Consider the following 15,384-nt stretch of genomic DNA (forward strand, 5'->3'; position numbering starts at 1 on the left):
CTGAGTTGCAGCGTATACAGAGGCTAGTTGTTCTGAGTTGCAGCGTATAGAGGCTAGTTGTTCCGAGTTGCAGCGTATACAGAGGCTAGTTGTTCTGAGTTGCAGCGTATACAGAGGCTAGTTGTTCTGAGTTGCAGCGTACAGAGGCTAGTTGTTCTGAGTTGCAGCGTATACAGAGGCTAGTTGTTCTGAGTTGCAGCGTATACAGAGGCTAGTTGTTCTGAGTTGCAGCGTATACAGAGGCTAGTTGTTCTGAGTTGCAGCGTATACAGAGGCTAGTTGTTCTGAGTTGCAGCGTATACAGAGGCTAGTTGTTCTGAGTTGCAGCGTATACAGAGGCTAGTTGTTCTGAGTTGCAGCGTACAGAGGCTAGTTGTTCTGAGTTGCAGCGTATACAGAGGCTAGTTGTTCTGAGTTGCAGCGTATACAGAGGCTAGTTGTTCTGAGTTGCAGCGTATACAGAGGCTAGTTGTTCTGAGTTGCAGCGTATAGAGGCTAGTTGTTCTGAGTTGCAGCGTATACAGAGGCTAGTTGTTCTGAGTTGCAGCGTATAGAGGCTAGTTGTTCTGAGTTGCAGCGTACAGAGGCTAGTTGTTCTGAGTTGCAGCGTATAGAGGCTAGTTGTTCTGAGTTGCAGCGTATAGAGGCTAGTTGTTCTGAGTTGCAGCGTATACAGAGGCTAGTTGTTCTGAGTTGCAGCGTATACAGAGGCTAGTTGTTCTGAGTTGCAGCGTATACAGAGGCTAGTTGTTCTGAGTTGCAGCGTATACAGAGGCTAGTTGTTCTGAGTTGCAGCGTATACAGAGGCTAGTTGTTCTGAGTTGCAGCGTATACAGAGGCTAGTTGTTCTGAGTTGCAGCGTATACAGAGGCTAGTTGTTCTGAGTTGCAGCGTATACAGAGGCTAGTTGTTCTGAGTTGCAGCGTATACAGAGGCTAGTTATTCTGAGTTGCAGCGTATAGAGGCTAGTTGTTCTGAGTTGCAGCGTATACAGAGGCTAGTTGTTCTGAGTTGCAGCGTATAGAGGCTAGTTGTTCTGAGTTGCAGCGTATACAGAGGCTAGTTGTTCTGAGTTGCAGCGTATACAGAGGCTAGTTGTTCTGAGTTGCAGCGTATACAGAGGCTAGTTGTTCTGAGTTGCAGCGTATACAGAGGCTAGTTGTTCTGAGTTGCAGCGTATACAGAGGCTAGTTGTTCTGAGTTGCAGCGTATACAGAGGCTAGTTGTTTCTTTGCTGAGGAGGTCATGGTGGAAAATGGTACAAATTCAAAATACCTGGAGATACTTGTGGAGATCATGAAACATATTAAGCCGATAAATCAGTGGTTTTTGGCTCAAACTCATAGGTAGCGGCTCAAATGGCACCCGATTCCCTATGAAGTGCACTACTTTAGACCAGAGAATGGCACCCGATTCCCTATGAAGTGCACTACTTTAGACCAGAGAATGGCACCCGATTCCCTATGAAGTGCACTACTTTAGACCAGAGAATGGCACCCGATTCCCTATGAAGTGCACTACTTTTGACCGGAACCCTACGGGACCTGTACAGGGAATAGGGTGCAATTTGAGACGCTGACAATAGCTTCAACTCAAAAGGAGGAGACAGACCTACATACATTTTGAGGGGATAGTAATACCTTTATTTTATCAAAACAACCAACATAGAAAGTCACTCGTTCTTCTGATCAATAATTATTTGAGTCTTCTTCAATTTTTAGGGTTTTTCTAATAATGCATTAACACTTCTCGATCTGAGGCTGCATCTTTAAACATCTGTTTTGGGGAGTATGAGGATATATCATTTCAATATTATTTGACTATTTTACCTCAGAAGTATCGGTGAAAATAATTTTCCTGCAGTTGACTGTAGAGGATATTCCTAGAAAAACTTGACAGAGTCGGCTAGACATCAGGTAAAGCTTTTTAATGTGCAGTTGTTGTTTTTACAACTTTGTAAATATATATTATTTATAATTTACAAACCAAAATCACATACCTATCTTAATAGCAAAATTGGTAGGCGCTTTAGACAGTACTTTCAGAACTGCCTTAAGTGTCTACAAATATGAAAAATACCACCCATTTACACACATATTAATATTAATATATATATATAATTATATAATAGCACTGTATGTTTAATACATACAGCAGTGTTATATAATGCGTCCCAAATTGTACCCTATTCCCTATAGTGCATTACATTTGACCAAGGTTCTGGTAGGTAGATTAGGGTGCCATTTTGCCGGATCAGACAGATTATACTGAAGTCCTATGGCTAAAATAAAAGAAAACAAAAACATAAAAATGAAGAAACTCCTACATCCTCAATTGGTTCAAGCGGTCATATTTAGTAGTACGCCCGAGATGTTCTTCCTCACTCACACACGTTACACAGCTATACACAGGAGTCACACACACACAAGTTCCCCTCGTTGTTCAATGCATAAACAGTAACAATACTGTGGCAGAAAGACCGAGTGAGTGGGAGGGACATTGAACAGCAAGTCCTGATTCTACCTCATCTCCTTAAAAGCAGCAATCTGTAGTTCAAACAACCAAAAAAACGTATGTACCGACACAGATTGCCCCTTTAATAGTGCCAATGAAACGTCGACCCCTTCTAAAGAATAAGACGACAAACTGACAGTAAATCAGAGAGGGTCTGCCTGACATGTCCTGCCGTGTGGAAGTTAGTAGAACCATCATCCTGTGTGGAAGTCAGTAGAACCATCATCCTGTGTGGAAGTTAGTAAAACCATCATCCTGTGTGGAAGTTGGAAGAAAGAAAGGAGCACACTGTTATAATGTTCCTGCTCCCTTCATCTCAGTCTATGTAGTGTCAACACTCCTGATTGGACGAGGAGCTTTGAGTGACAGGCCGTGGCTCCAATCACTGCTTGAGTAAGTCTTTGAGCACCTGCCCTCCGCTCTCAGCAGAGACGGGCACGGGGGTGAAGGTAGGCAGGTTGTCTGAGATGGGTTTCATTAGGAGGTGGTGGTGGTGTCCTCCCCCCGACACACTGGAACTACCACTCCCATGATGCATCAGTGGTACGGCCGCAGAGCGGGGAGCCAGGAAAGGGTTGGACTCCCCGGCTGCTCTCTGTCCCCTGCCGGCTGCCGCCCCTCCTGAGAAGGAAAGAGAGGTTAGAGGTCGGAATAAGGGGTTGAGATGGTCCGGAACCTACGCTTGAGGTTTGTTTGTTTACTTAAGAAATAAACAAAAACAAACAAGTCTGCTCTTATCCTTCTAGACCTGTCTGCTGCCTTTGATACTGTGAACCTCCTCTCCACCCTCTCCGAGTTGGGCATCTCCGGCGCTGCTCACTCTTGGATTGCGTCCTACCTAACAGGTCGCTCCTACCAGGTGGCGTGGCGAGAATCTGTCTCCGCACCACGTGCTCTCACCACTGGTGTTCCCCAGGGCTCAGTTCTAGGCCCTCTCCTATTCTCGCTATACACCAAGTCACTTGGCTCTGTCATATCCTCACATGGCCTCTCCTATCATTGCTACGCAGACGACACACAATTCATTTTCTCCTTCCCCCTTCTGATAACCAGGTGGCGAATCGCATCTCTGCATGTCTGGCAGACATATCAGTGTGGATGTCGGATCACCACCTCAAGCTGAACCTCTGCAAGATGGAGCTGCTCTTCCTCCCGGGGAAGGACTGCCCGCTCCATGATCTCGCCATCATGGTTGACAACACCATTGTGTCCTCCTCCCAGAGTGCAAAGAACCTTGGCGTGACCCTAGACAACACCCTGTCGTTCTCCGCTAACATCAAAGCGGTGACCCGATCCTGCAGGTTCATGCTCTACAACATTCGCAGAGTGCGACCCTGCCTTACACAGGAAGCTGCACAGGTCCTAATCCAGGCACTTGTCATCTCCCGTCTGGATTACTGCAACTCGCTGTTGGCTGGGCTCCCTGCCTGTGCCATTAAACCCCTACAACTTATCCAGAACGCTGCAGCCCGTCTGGTGTTCAACCTTCCCAAGTTCTCTCATGTCACCCCGCTCCTCCGCACACTCCACTGGCTTCCAGTTGAGGCTCGCATCTACTACAAGACCATGGTGCTTGCCTACGGAGCTGTGAGGGGAACGGCACCTCCTTACCTTCAGGCTCTGATCAGACCCTACACCCAAACGAGGGCACTACGTTTATCCACCTCTGGCCTGCTGGCTCCCCTTCCTCTGAGGAAGCACAGTTCCCGCTCAGCCCAGTCAAAACTGTTCGCTGCTCTGGCACCCCAATGGTGGAACAAGCTCCCTCACGACGCCAGGACAGCGGAGTCACTCACCACCTTCCGGAGACACTTGAAAACCTACCTCTTTAAGGAATACCTGGAATAGTATAAAAGTAATCCTTCTACCCCCCCTCCCCCACCCCTCCATTTAAATAAATAAATAAAACACGTGGTTGTCCCACTGGCTACCATAAGTTGAATGCACCAATTTGTAAGTCGCTCTGGATAAGAGCGTCTGCTAAATGACGTAAATGTAAAAAGTCCCTACAGAGGTTCTGGCTAGGGGTGAGACTGAGGGCAGAGGAGTCTGGGTAGAGGAGTCTGGGTAGAGGAGTCTGGGTAGGGATGATATTCTGAACGATCCCTCTGGGAGCAACTGCTGCCTAGCCGTCTCCCACTGTAAATCATCCATGCCACACACAGGTGCTAACGCTCCCGCTCAACCCTGGCCAAGTTCTTCATATTTCATGCCACATGGGTCCTTCTGCCCTCAGTCTCAACCCTACACTGCCCACCTAAACTTCACCATGGAACAATATTACCATGACAACATTACTTCACCATGGAGCAATATTACCATGACAACATTACCTTCTGGATGTTGAGCCCAGGCTGAGCTGGTGGTCCTCCCAGGGGGCGGGGCACTGAGAGGTTTGATGTCATAGACAGGAAGTCTGGGGGCAGGGAGCGCCGGCCTAGACTCCACCTCCAGGAACTTCACAAACATCTCAGAGAATGACTGGAAAAAGAAGAACAGAGGAGATGAGAGAAGAAGAAGAGGAGATCGGAGAAGAAGAACAGAAGATCAGAGTAGCGTAGCTAGGTACCAAAGTTAGTTTAGGTACGTGTGCGTATCTGTGTGTGTCTATATCTGTGTGTGTGTGTGTGTGTGTGTGCATGCATACTGTCCATATACTCACGTTGTTGAAGCCCTCCTGGGATGCTCCAGGTCTCTGTGGTGTGTTGGGGACACTCTGTACAGCTCTGCCTCCCAACCAGCTGGACACCCAGCCTCCGGCACCATGGCCTCCCTCCTCCTCCAACATCTACAACGACAAAGGTTAGAGGTCAGAGTTGACGATTAGTCCGAGCCAGAGTGAGGTGACCACCAGTCAGGGATAGAGGTCACGTAGTGGTAGAGAGTCGACTCCAGAATAGTTGATTCCTCGACTCCTTGACCACCGAGAGCAGGAGTCGACTCCAAAGACTCTGATAGCAGGAGTCGGAGTCGACTCCAAAGACTCTGATAGCAGGAGTCGGAGTCGACTCCAAAGACTCTGATAGCAGGAGTCGGAGTCGACTCCAAAGACTCTGATAGCAGGAGTCGGAGTCGACTCCAAAGACTCTGATAGCAGGAGTCGGAGTCGACTCCAAAGACTCTGATAGCAGGAGTCGGAGTCGACTCCAAAAATCCTGGAGTCTTTATTTATTTTTTGCCCAGGCAGCTGACGTAGGCTCCTGATTGGCTTGAATATTTAGTAGAGATTGTCAGACGGCTCCATATGCAGTGCTAATCAATTACCCAGTTCATTAGGATGAGCGCACATTCTGTCATCGTAGCTGTAGCCAATTATAGCTCATTTTAGTATTTTAGTTTTGTGAACTTGGAGTCGAGAGTCGACTCCAAAGACTCTGATAGCAGGAGTCGGAGTCGACTCCAAAGACTCAGATAGCAGGAGTCGGAGTCGACTCCAAAGACTCTGATAGCAGGAGTCGGAGTCGACTCCAAAAATCCTGGAGTCATTCACGGCCAGTCAGCACTAAGTGTTACACTCAGAGTTTACATATTGACTCTTGCAAAGTCTTGGGGGTGCCCGACATTTATATTTTTGACACTTGTGGGGTTAGGGATATTTCAATTGTTATGGGGGGTTCTGATTTGCTATGGGGGTGCCCATTGCCCAGCTTCTATAATTCAAACCCTGCCCTCACATTAATTATAATTATAATTATATAATTATAATTATAATTAGTCATTTAGCAGACGCTCTTATCCAGAGCGACTTACAGGAGCAATTAGGGTTAAGTGCCTTGCTCAAGGGCACATCGACAGATTTTTCACCTAGTCGGCTCGGGGATTAGAACCAGCGACCTTTCGGTTACTGGCACAACGCTCTTAACCACTAAGCTACCTGCCGCCCCTCACATCACATCATCAGTTAGCGCTGCGCTCTCAGGGGACACATTTTTTTTTACATTTTACATTATTTAGCAGACGCTCTTATCCAGAGCGACTTACAGACTTACATTATTCTTATTTTTTATTTTTTTTCATACTGGCCCCCCGTGGGAATCGAACCCACAACCCTGGCATTGCAAACGCCATGCTCTACCAACTGAGCTACCTCCCTGCCGGCCATTCCCTCCCCTACCCTGGACGACGCTGGGCCAATTGTGCGCCGCCCCATTGGTCTCCCGGTTGCAGCCGGCTACAGCAGAGCCTGGATTCGAACCAGGATCTCTAGTGGCACAGCTAGCACTGTGATGCAGTGCCTTAGACCACGCTACACAATATAATCACCTCAGCCCAGGCCGTAGTGGACACTATCTGTGGCTGGACTCTGACCGGGTCACTGATCATGGCTAGCTGATGGCATGGTTCCCTTCCCGATAAGCTCAGACGGCAGACATGGGTGTTGAGTCACAGCGAGACCCAATACATTTATCACTGAGTGACTGGTCCAAAAAACTGTTCCAACCCAGTCCAATACACATTGAGTGATTGGTCCAAAACACAGTTCTCAAACAATGGCAAGCCGAGGGGAAACTATCATAACTGGGAATACTCAACAGCTGTGGTCACCAACCTCTTCCAAGGGTCAAGATCACTTTCTGAGGTCAAAATGCAAGCAGAGATCCACCGCTTAGATTTTTGACTTTAAAAAATGTAAGCCTATGCAACATTAACCAATTAAAAACACTTCTGTAGCAGTGAGGTTTGTGCAGTAGGCTATTGGCCCAGTACATCATCACTGCATATTGGCTATGCTTGAATTGCCCTGCCAATATAGTTTCTCAGACCAATATAATTTATATTTTAAGAAGAAACCAATAAAAGTTTTGGGTCAGTCGACCTTCAGCAGAGCATATCTCCACAAACAACAGTGGGACAGGGAAGGCCACAGAGAGCCAGAGGTCACTGCAGACACCAGGCAGTAATCTAATGTACCCAAAAGGGCCACTAGATGGCATAACATCAGATAGAAATACAGGATAGAACAGAACGTGTTATAGATGTATTTCTACCAGAACAAAAACCCATGTACACAGGATATGGGGTGTCAGTATAAGGAACCCGTACTATCAAAGACAGAGCGATAAAGCTGAAACACTGCAAATGAAAGAAAATGAAAGCATCTAAAACCCTAAATAGACTAGATATGTAGAACCAGGAAGTGTAGAACATGATATTATATAAATGGTATATGCCCACACTGGTGATCCATCATCTGGAGTATTACTTGTGACACACAGCTGGGTGAGCATAAGAATTAGCTAAAACATTTTTTTTTTTTCTACTGGACTGATGGCCTGCATCTGATGGTCAGTCTGAGGGGAGGGAGGGAGCAGCACTGCCTCTCACCGTCCCTCCACTCTCCCTCCCTCCCTCCCTCCGCTCTCCCTCCCTCCCTCCGCTCTCCCTCCCTCCCTCCGCTCTCCCTCCCTCCCTCCCTCCGCTCTCCCTCCCTCCCTCCGCTCTCCCTCCCTCCCTCCCTCCGCTCTCCCTCCCTCCCTCCGCTCTCCCTCTCACCGTCCCTCCACTCTCCCTCCTCCCTCCCTCCGCTCTCCTCCCTCCCTCCCTCCACTCTCCCTCCCTCCCTCCCTCCCTCCCTCCCTCCGCTCTCCCTCCCTCCCTCCCTCCGCTCTCTCACCGTCCCTCCACTCTCCCTCCCTCCCTCCCTCCGCTCTCCCTCCCTCCCTCCGCTCTCCTCCCTCCCTCCCTCCCTCCTCCCTCCCTCCCTCCCTCCCTCCCTCCGCCTCCCTCCCTCCCTCCCTCCCTCCGCTCTCCCTCCCTCCCTCCGCCTCCTCCCTCCCTCCCTCCGCTCTCCCTCCTCCCTCCCTCCCTCCCTCCCCTCCCTCCCTCCCTCCCTCCTCCCTCCCTCCCTCCGCTCTCCCTCCTCCCTCCCTCCGCTCTCCTCCCTCCCTCCCTCCCTCCTCCTCCCTCCCTCCCTCCGCTCTCCCTCCCTCCCTCCCTCCGCTCTCCCTCCCTCCCTCCGCTCTCCCTCCCTCCCTCCCCCTCCGCTCCTCCCTCCTCCCTCCGCCTCTCCCTCCCTCCCTCCCTCCCTCCGCTCTCCCTCCCTCCCTCCCTCCGCTCTCCTCCTCCCTCCCCTCCGCTCTCCTCCCTCCCTCCTCCGCTCTCCTCCCTCCCTCCGCCTCTCCCTCCTCCCTCCCTCCCTCCGCTCTCCTCCCTCCCTCCCTCCGCTCTCCCTCCCTCCCTCCCTCCCTCCGCTCTCCCTCCCTCCCTCCCCTCCTCCCTCCCTCCCTCCCTCCGCCTCCTCCCTCCCTCCCTCCGCTCTCCCTCCCTCCCTCCGCTCTCCCTCCCTCCCTCCCTCCGCTCTCCTCCCTCCCTCCCTCCTCCCTCCCTCCCTCCCTCCCTCCGCTCTCCCTCCCTCCCTCCCTCCGCTCTCCTCCTCCCTCCCTCCGCTCTCCCTCCCTCCCTCCGCTCCTCCCTCCCTCCCTCCCTCCGCTCTCCCTCCCTCCCTCCCTCCGCTCTCCTCCTCCCTCCCTCCGCTCTCCCTCCCTCCCTCCCTCCGCCTCCCTCCCTCCCTCCCTCCGCTCTCCCTCCCTCCCTCCGCTGAGAAAAGGGGACACAGTCTTCCAGCTGATGGCGAAACTCAAGTCGCGCTGCATTATTTCTGCCTCATGCACAAATTCATGTTGTTACTCCGATGACCAGAGAAAGACACAAGCTGCTAATAATAACAACGCAAAGCTTATCGGAACACTTTGCTGTACTCATTCATCGCAGATTGGTTGTAGCTCTGAGTGGAAGTAGGGAGAACGCGCATCTTATGGCTTATAAAAGTGTTGAACAAAGTGTTGACAGTGTTGAATAACAACTTAAGACATGAACTTACTCAAAAACAGCAGGTCTTTGCTGTATTCATTGAGTCTCTCTCTCTCTCTCTCTCTCTCATGGTTTTAAAAGTTTTCAAATCTCACAGTATCAACTTTGCCGTGCGTTCAAGGCTTCTTTTTACAGTCTATGGCTCGAGAAAACTGCGCAGAAACGGTGATCTGAGCTATCTGATTGGCCAACGGCAGGCCTGTAGGTGCACTTGATTTGCTCTCTGGGCCTGCCGGGTAGGCGGAGTTGTACCTTCAGACACATGAAACGGTTTAAAATGGGAATACTTTGTCTTCCTGACGCTAGGGCTGCTGAATCAAGTGCACCTACCGCCAACCGCGCGGAACGAATAAAACAAATAAGAACGGAAGGCTTAATCGTTGTTGTTTTTTACAGAAATGTTTGGCGAATCGACTACGAATGTCTTGGAGATCGACCAGTTGATCGCGATCGACCAATTGGTGACCACTGCTCTACAGAAAAACACTGACATCATAAACTATGTCCAGAATTCCTTGTGGAGAACAAAACCAATGAAGAAAGATCGTTGGGAAGTCACACTGGGAAGAGGAGGAGAGGATGTGTGTGTATTGGGTAATACATTGTGAATAGTTGGCCGTGGTCCCACAGGGTCCAGCCAGCAGATACAGTGAGGGAAAAAAGTATTTGATCTCCTGCTGATTTTGTACGTTTGCCCACTGACAAAGACATGATCAGTCTATAATTTTAATGGTAGGTTTATTTGAACAGTGAGAGACAGAATAACAACAACAAAAATCCAGAAAAACACATGTCAAAAATGTTATAAATTGATTTGCATTTTAAATGAGGGAAATAAGTATTTGACCCCCTCTCAATCAGAAAGATTTCTGGCTCCCAGGTGTCTTTTATACAGGTAACGAGCTGAGATTAGGAGCACACTCTTAAAGGGAGTGCTCCTAATCTCAGTTTGTTACCTGTATAAAAAATACCTGTCCACAGAAGCAATCAATCAATCAGATTCCAAACTCTCCACCATGGCCAAGACCAAAGTGCTCTTCAAGGATGTCAGGGTAGAGATTGTAGACCTACACAAGGCTGGAATGGGCTACTACATCTTGCATGGGGCTCCATGCAAGATCTCACCTCGTGGAGTTGCAATGATCATGAGAACAGTGAGGAATAAGCCCAGAACTACACGGGAGGATCTTGTCAATGATCTCAAGGCAGCTGGGACCATAGTCACCAAAGAAAACAATTGGTAACACACTACGCCGTGAAGGACTGAAATCCTGCAGTTTTCGCAAGGTCCCCCTGCTCAAGAAAGCACATATACAGGCCCGTCTGAAGTTTGCCAATGAACATCTGAATGATTCAGAGGAGAACTGGGTGAAAGTGTTGTGGTCAGATTAGACCAAAATCGAGCTCTTTGGCATCAACTCAACTCGCCGTGTTTGGAGGGGGAGGAATGCTGCCTATGACCCCAAGAACACCATCCCCACCGTCAAACATGGAGGTGGAAACATTATGCTTTGGGGGTGTTTTTCTGCTAAGGGGACAGGACAACTTTACCGCATCAAAGGGACGATGGAGGGGGCCATGTACCGTCAAATCTTAGGTGAGAACCTCCTTCCCTCAGCCAGGGCATTGAAAATGGGTAGTGGATGGGTATTCAAGCATGACAATGACCCAAAACACACGGCCAAGGCAACAAAGGAGTGGCTCAAGAAGAAGCACATTAAGGTCCTGGAGTGGCCTAGCCAGTCTCCAGACCGTAATCCCATAGAAAATCTGTGGAGGGAGCTGAAGGTCCGAGTTGCCAAACGTCAGCCTGGAAACCTTAATGACTTGGAGAAGATCTGCAAAGAGGAGTGGGACAAAATCCCTCCTGAGATGTGTGCAAACCTGGTGGCCAACTACAAGAAACGTCTGACCTCTGTGATTGCCAACAAGGGTTTTGCCACCAAGTACTAAGTCATGTTTTGCAGAGGGGTCAAATACTTATTTCCCTCATTAAAATGCAAATCAATTCATAACATTTTTGACATGCTTTTTTCTGGATTTTGTTGTTGTTATTCTGTCTCTCACTGTTCAAATAAACCTACCATTAAAATGATAGACTGATCATGTCTTTGTCAGTGGGCAAACGTACAAAATCAGCAGGAGATCAAATACGTTTTTTCCTCACTGTATGCAGCTTCACTCTAGAGGAATACATTGTGAATAGTTGGCCGTGGGTCCACAGGGTCCAGCCATCAGATACAGTGCCTCCAGAAAGTATTCATACCCCTTGACTTATTCCACATTTTGTAGTGTTACAGCATGAATTCAAAATGGATTAAATTGATTTTTTCTCTCTCAACCATCTACACACAGTACCCCATAATGACAAAGTGAAAACATGTTTTTAGACATTTTTGCAAATTGCTTGGGTTTAGTAACAGAACTCAGAATGGGTTGAGCTTGGTAACAGAACTCAGAATGGGTTGGGTTTGGTAACAGAACTCAGAATGGGTTGGGATTGGTAACAGAAGACAGTAAAAGCAGCAAAACAAAGTCTAGATGGGAGTCTAGATGGGAGGATGGAGGATTTTACAACATTTGGATTCGCAGACAGTCCTAGAACCAGAGTCCAGAGGAACCAGTCTTTAACACCACGTATTTCAAATGGTGCGTAGAGTCCAGAGGTATGATTATGTACCAAATAAACACTCCAAGACATGTAAACACAAGTGTGCAGTTTCTCCCATGTTGAATTAGAAAAAAACGCACAGAGTTCTCCAGTGCAATTGTGGGGCAAGGTTTCTCCCAGGATGCAACATTGGGAAACACTCAAATGTTCTCCACATCATCCTCAGTGTAAGAGTCAAGGGTAGTCAATAGCAACAACATGTTTGTTTGTAGCCCATTAGGTTACACACTAATCACAAATAGACCTATGAGGTTACACACTAATCACAAATAGACCTATGATAAATAACAAATAAAGATTAACTAATAATCTAAATGCAACAAATTCCTGAGTAAAAGTCCACAGGCTAAAGATACAATTCGGTAAGTAACTTGTTGACAACATCCCAAAAATTCACTGTTGTATTTGGAATGGTTACAACAAACAAAAAACACTCGCAAACAAACAAACAGAAGTGCACGAGATACACGGGGTCAACTGCCGTCTTGGTAGGAATGTTCGCTTCTCAGTGGAAACAGACCACCGTGGAAAAAACCTACAAATTAATTAGAGTTCTTGAGTTAACTTAGATTTATTCAGACTTTTGAGGAAGTGTACTGGCTATGTTGTTGCTACGGTGTCTCAAGAGGGACAAACAGTAATATTGCTGTATTTTTTATTTTTTTCAAGCTAAGGTATTTTAAGGGAGGATGTGAGCACAGACGTTCACCTCGCCTAGCCAAGTTCAGCTAGGAGCAAACCTAGCTGATCTAGGACCAAGCTAGGGATTTCACAGCCACAGAATGTTAATGTGTCATTATCTCGAGACTGACGCCAGATCAGTTGTGGTTGGGCTAAGGGGATTACAAACATATCTAAATATAAAAACATTCCATACCTTTTCAGCCTTCAAGCCAAGATATATTCAGAAATCACAGAGGGAGACAGATAACGGTTTGAAAAGACAAATAAAACAGAGAAAAAAGAAGACAAGGAGAGGAGAGGATCCCAAATAAGGATAAGACATAAAAACAAGGAGGGAGTAATGAGAAGGGGGAGAAAGAGGGAGTAATGAGAGGGGGAGAAAGAGGGAGTAATGAGGAGGGGGAGAAAGAGGGAGTAATGAGGAGGGGGAGAAAGAGGGAGTAATGAGGAGGGGGAGAAAGAGGGAGTAATGAGGAGGGAGAGAAAGAGGGAGTAATGAGGAGGGGGGAGAAAGAGGGAGTAATGAGAAGGGGGGAGAAAGAGGGAGTAATGAGGAGGGGGGAGAAAGAGGGAGTAATGAGAGGGGGAGAAAGAGGGAGTAATGAGGAGGGAGAGAAAGAGGGAGTAATGAGGAGGGGGAGAAAGAGGGAGTAATGAGAGGGGGAGAAAGAGGGAGTAATGAGAGGGGGAGAAAGAGGGAGTAATGAGAAGGGGGAGAAAGAGGGAGTAATGAGGAGGGGGAGAAAGAGGGAGTAATGAGGAGGGGGAGAAAGAGGGAGTAATGAGGAGGGGGAGAAAGAGGGAGTAATGAGAGGGGGAGAAAGAGGGAGTAATGAGAAGGGGGAGAAAGAGGGAGTAATGAGAGGGGGAGAAAGAGGGAGTAATGAGGAGGGGGAGAAAGAGGGAGTAATGAGGAGGGGGAGAAAGAGGGAGTAATGAGAGGGGGAGAAAGAGGGAGTAATGAGAAGGGGGAGAAAGAGGGAGTAATGAGAAGGGGGAGAAAGAGGGAGTAATGAGAGGGGGAGAAAGAGGGAGTAATGAGAGGGGGAGAAAGAGGGAGTAATGAGAGGGGGAGAAAGAGGGAGTAATGAGGAGGGAGAGAAAGAGGGAGTAATGAGGAGGGGAGAAAGAGGGAGTAATGAGAGGGGGAGAAAAGAGGAGTAATGAGAGGGGGAGAAAGAGGGAGTAATGAGAAGGGGGAGAAAGAGGGAGTAATGAGAGGGGGAGAAAGAGGGAGTAATGAGGAGGGGGGAGAAAGGGGGAGTAATGAGAGGGGGGAGAAAGAGGGAGTAATGAGGAGGGGGAGAAAGAGGGAGTAATGAGAGGGGGGAGAAAGAGGGAGTAATGAGAGGGGGGAGAAAGAGGGAGTAATGAGAAGGGGGAGAAAGAGGGAGTAATGAGAAGGGGGGAGAAAGAGGGAGTAATGAGAGGGGGAGAAAGAGGGAGTAATGAGAGGGGGAGAAAGAGGGAGTAATGAGAAGGGGGAGAAAGAGGGAGTAATGAGAGGGGGAGAAAGAGGGAGTAATGAGGAGGGAGAGAAAGAGGGAGTAATGAGGAGGGGGAGAAAGAGGGAGTAATGAGAGGGGGAGAAAGAGGGAGTAATGAGGAGGGGGAGAAAGAGGGAGTAATGAGAAGGGGGGAGAAAGAGGGAGTAATGAGGAGGGGGGAGAAAGAGGGAGTAATGAGAAGGGGGAGAAAGAGGGAGTAATGAGGAGGGGGAGAAAGAGGGAGTAATGAGAAGGGGGAGAAAGAGGGAGTAATGAGAGGGGGAGAAAGAGGGAGAAATGAGGAGGGGGGAGAAAGAGGGAGAAATGAGGAGGGGGAGAAAGAGGGAGAAATGAGGAGGGGGAGAAAGAGGGAGTAATGAGAGGGGGAGAAAGAGGGAGAAATGAGGAGGGGGAGAAAGAGGGAGAAATGAGGAGGGGGAGAAAGAGGGAGTAATGAGAGGGGGAGAAAGAGGGAGTAATGAGGAGGGGGAGAAAGAGGGAGTAATGAGAGGGGGAGAAAGAGGGAGTAATGAGAAGGGGGAGAAAGAGGGAGTAATGAGAGGGGGAGAAAGAGGGAGTAATGAGGAGGGGGAGAAAGAGGGAGTAATGAGGAGGGAAAGAGGGAGTAATGAGAAGGGAGAGAAAGAGGGAGTAATGAGGAGGGAAAGAGGGAGTAATGAGAGGGGGAGAAAGAGGGAGTAATGAGGAGGGAAAGAGGGAGTAATGAGGAGGGGGAGAAAGAGGGAGTAATGAGAAGGGAAAGAGGGAGTAATGAGGAGGGGGAGAAAGAGGGAGTAATGAGGAGGGAAAGAGGGAGTAATGAGAGGGGGAGAAAGAGGGAGTAATGAGAGGGGGGAGAAAGAGGGAGTAATGAGGAGGGGGAGAAAGAGGGAGTAATGAGAGGGGGAGAAAGAGGGAGTAATGAGGAGGGAAAGAGGGAGTAATGAGAAGGGGGAGAAAGAGGGAGTAATGAGAGGGGGAGAAAGAGAGAGTAATGAGAAGGGGAGAAAGAGGGAGTAATGAGAAGGGGGAGAAAGAGGGAGTAATGAGGAGGGAAAGAGGGAGTAATGAGAGGGGGAGAAAGAGGGAGTAATGAGGAGGGAAAGAGGGAGTAATGAGAAGGGGGAGAAAGAGGGAGTAATGAGAGGGGGAGAAAGAGGGAGTAATGAGAAGGGGGAGAAAGAGGGAGTAATGAGGAGGGAAAGAGGGAGTAATGAG

At 48.7% G+C, this 15,384-nt stretch overlaps 1 protein-coding gene across 1 annotated transcript in view; it reads right to left on the reverse strand.

Moving 5' to 3' along the window:
• Positions 1 to 1,908: 1,908 nt before the first annotated feature.
• The window catches only part of trip11 (thyroid hormone receptor interactor 11), a 79,263-nt gene continuing 65,787 nt past the window's right edge, over positions 1,909 to 15,384 (reverse strand). Inside the window, exons 31-33 of the mRNA XM_041854489.2 lie at positions 5,177 to 5,302; positions 4,848 to 4,995; positions 1,909 to 3,135 (exon numbers count right to left, since the gene is read on the reverse strand). Coding sequence (XP_041710423.2) covers positions 2,897 to 3,135; positions 4,848 to 4,995; positions 5,177 to 5,302 — 513 coding nt within the window. The 3' untranslated portion in view covers positions 1,909 to 2,896. The remainder of the gene's footprint in view (positions 3,136 to 4,847; positions 4,996 to 5,176; positions 5,303 to 15,384) is intronic.

The sequence above is a fragment of the Coregonus clupeaformis genome, chromosome 29 (assembly GCF_020615455.1).
Source record: "Coregonus clupeaformis isolate EN_2021a chromosome 29, ASM2061545v1, whole genome shotgun sequence".
Classification (NCBI taxonomy): domain Eukaryota; kingdom Metazoa; phylum Chordata; class Actinopteri; order Salmoniformes; family Salmonidae; genus Coregonus; species Coregonus clupeaformis.